This window comes from Vitis riparia, chromosome 19 (genome assembly GCF_004353265.1).
Source record: "Vitis riparia cultivar Riparia Gloire de Montpellier isolate 1030 chromosome 19, EGFV_Vit.rip_1.0, whole genome shotgun sequence".
Taxonomy (NCBI): domain Eukaryota; kingdom Viridiplantae; phylum Streptophyta; class Magnoliopsida; order Vitales; family Vitaceae; genus Vitis; species Vitis riparia.
The window spans coordinates 3031305-3034336 of record NC_048449.1 but is presented as its reverse complement, the minus strand read 5'-3'; the positions used below and the strand labels follow the sequence as shown (position 1 = coordinate 3034336).

The 3032-nt window shown below is 35.2% G+C and overlaps 1 protein-coding gene across 1 annotated transcript; it reads right to left on the bottom strand.

Moving 5' to 3' along the window:
• Positions 1-842: 842 nt before the first annotated feature.
• On the bottom strand, positions 843-2622 carry LOC117909642 (F-box/LRR-repeat protein At5g38396-like). Its single transcript, XM_034823733.1, has 4 exons — positions 2534-2622; positions 1473-2435; positions 1245-1391; positions 843-1146 (listed from the first exon to the last, which is right to left on the bottom strand). The coding sequence occupies exons 1-4, from the start codon at positions 2588-2590 to the stop codon at positions 850-852; spliced, it is 1464 nt and encodes a 487-aa protein (XP_034679624.1). The 5' UTR covers positions 2591-2622; the 3' UTR covers positions 843-849.
• Between the last annotated feature and the right edge of the window lie 410 nt (positions 2623-3032).

The following is a 3032-nucleotide window of genomic DNA, read 5'->3' as shown; positions in this document are numbered from 1 at the left end:
GGTTTTAACTTGATTTGGGTCTTATTATGACTTGGCCTTCAGCATGATCTAGCCTTTGAATCGGCTTCACTTGAATTGAACAATGATAATCAAAGGGTGTGAATAAGCGGTTTTGGATTTTTCAGACTTGATTTTAAAGGGCCTCAAAACTCAATTTATGAATTCTTCAACTATTAATTCTTAGGTGGTGTTTGTTTTTTTACTTAATTCTAAATAGAACATTAATGCTTAATAGTGTTAAATATTAGATTGTTTGTTTTTGTAGTATTTTATTTCTATTAAATATTAAAAAGTAAAGAAAAATCAATATGTTATTTTTTCTATTTAAAAAAAGCTACATATTTTAGCTTTTTCTATTTAATAAAAAGTCTATAATAAGTCATGAAAAAATATAAAAACAAATAACCTAAATTCTGAAAACAAATTGCTTTCAGCAAAAAACCAAAAAAACAAACACCACCTTAATCTTTAAATCTTCAACATTTTTTAATCTTCTAGATGAACTCTTTCCTACTCCTCTCAAGTGCATGTGCTAGTATCAAAATGTACTTTTACCTATAAGATAAGACATGGTCTTCATATTGCAATTGAAAGAAGAAACAATGACGATATCTAGGGAATATGCAACTGGCTTATTATCGCAAGAGGGTTTTGGGAGTATGGAAGTCGTGAATCCCTCGATCCCCAAAATGCGTTAGGAGAATTTTTAAGTTTGTGCAGCTCTCTCATTCACAATTAAGCAAACCAAATAAGCATTAATTGAGACCATAAATTCTTAATATTAATACCAAACATCAGAAGTAGATACTAAAAAAAATTGAATTCCAAAACCATACACCTGCTTAAGATTTAAAGTACTATATATTCCAGGCTCGGAGGTACATGTGATTTCAATTGCTCAGCTCTTGTTCTTGCAGCTAGTTGTCTCTTCAACCATGGTCCCCTCCTCCTATGTCCTTGGCTTGTATCAATGATAATTTTCTCGAGTGCAATAGCATTTTCAATAATCTGCATGACTAGCTCACAAGCACTGCTACAATCATTAAAACCAACAATTTTCACCAGTTTCAGGTGTTGATGGGAATATTGGATCAATGCCTTGGCATATCTTTTTGCGACTGGTATGATTTGAGTTCGCCATTTTAACTGTAAAATAAAATGCCAGGGAGTCAAAATCATTTACACAAGCAAGGACTATAGCTAAGAATATACATTTTGATTGAATCACACAGAAGAACATCCACCTGCAACACAAAACTCTCTAAGTGAGGACACTTCTTCAGCATTGCAACAAATCCAAGGAGACAATTATCAGGGCACCCAACAAAGACAGTTAATTTTAATTGCTTGAGGTTTCTTAATTTTGGAAGCAAATAGGCTCTTGATCGTTCCTGAATCAAAACCAGCAATATGATCACTTTATAATTTCAAAAAAACAGAAAAGAAAGAAAATCAGATATACATAAACTAACCGGATGAAAATGATCGACTGTCAATTGAAGAATCTGCAGCTGATGAACACAAGATGAAAGCCTCAAAAGCATATTCTTTGCAGACCCTAATCTTCTAACACCAGCCAATACCTCAACGAGGAGAGGTGAATTCTTAATATGCATATTGTTTGGCAGCAGATCTCCCCCCCTTTCTCCCCAATAGGTAAAGGAAACGAGGTTTGTGTCACATATCTCAATGGTTTGGATAGAGGAACACTTGACTATCTCCAAGTGCCTCAGCATGATGGATGGGCCAGCAACCCTTAAATTAACCAAACTTTCGCTGCCATGCACAGATAGCCGTTCGAGAAGAGGGCAGTTTGATAAGAAATACTCAACAGCTTCGCTGCTCACATTTATGGACTTCAATGACAAAGTTTTAAGGGACTTAAAGCCAACAAACATACAATTAGGATCCCGTGCTTCCCTCACTCCCAAAATTCGATGCGGGAATTTATAGAAATTCTGAAAATAACTTAACATGACGAACCAGCGATCCCGATCCTGATTCCGAGAAGAACACCTTAAGAAGTCGAACTCAAGGTTTTTGACATTCTTTGACATTGCAAACTCAAACCATTTGTCGATATCAGAACGAGATCTCTTAGACAAATCAAAACAAACCCTGAATTCATCTAAGTTTCGGCCGCCTCTATACTTTGCCAAGACCTTGTGAACCCATTTAATATATTTGCGCCGCCGCCGCCGCCGCCGCCCTGCAGCAGTCGAAAGGGCGAAGGAATGCGACCGTCTGACAATTTTGTTAACTACTGAATCGAAGTTGAGACGTGAAGTATATGTCCACAAGTACCTCCATCGCTGTGAGAGAACACTGGTAGCCGCAGCTTCCCTTAGGGTTAGGCGAGATAGTATTGAAATAAGAATTTCATCCGGCAACTCGCTAAGCAGGTCCTCCCCATAATCACCGTCATCGGATATGTACTACGTAGCCAGAATTGAGAATGGACGTCAGAAAAATAATAATAATAAGAGTTAATCATCTACATTACACTCTAATAATTGAAATTAAATCCCTTTACCTCGTCTCCTGTACGTCTTCGTCTTGCCCTCTTCTTCTTCCTCTGTATGCCGGCCATTGGGGGAACTCAGTTTCTCTAAGAAATCAAAGAAAATTATAATATGGATTTTGCCGAATTTGACTGGTTCTTCCAAGTATATATAGACCTATACCTTCCATACCAGGGAAAGGAAAGAAAGAGACTAGTATACACCTATCCAAATTCCAAAATTACGATTTTCCCGTTGGTGAATTTTTCCTTTTTAGAATTCTTTTGGTGGTGCATAACAACTTGGACTATTGTGATCTTCATTATTAGAATAAATATATTTTTATTACATTCTTATCAAACACAAAATTTTAAAATAAATAATTTAATTTTAATTATTTTATATCCAAATTGAACTAAATATTAAAAATATAAAACTATCATCATAATTTTTAATGAGTTTGCTAATAAAAATTATATTATACAAATTATCTTTCTCCCTCAATTTCCATATGGATAAATTTAAAATTCA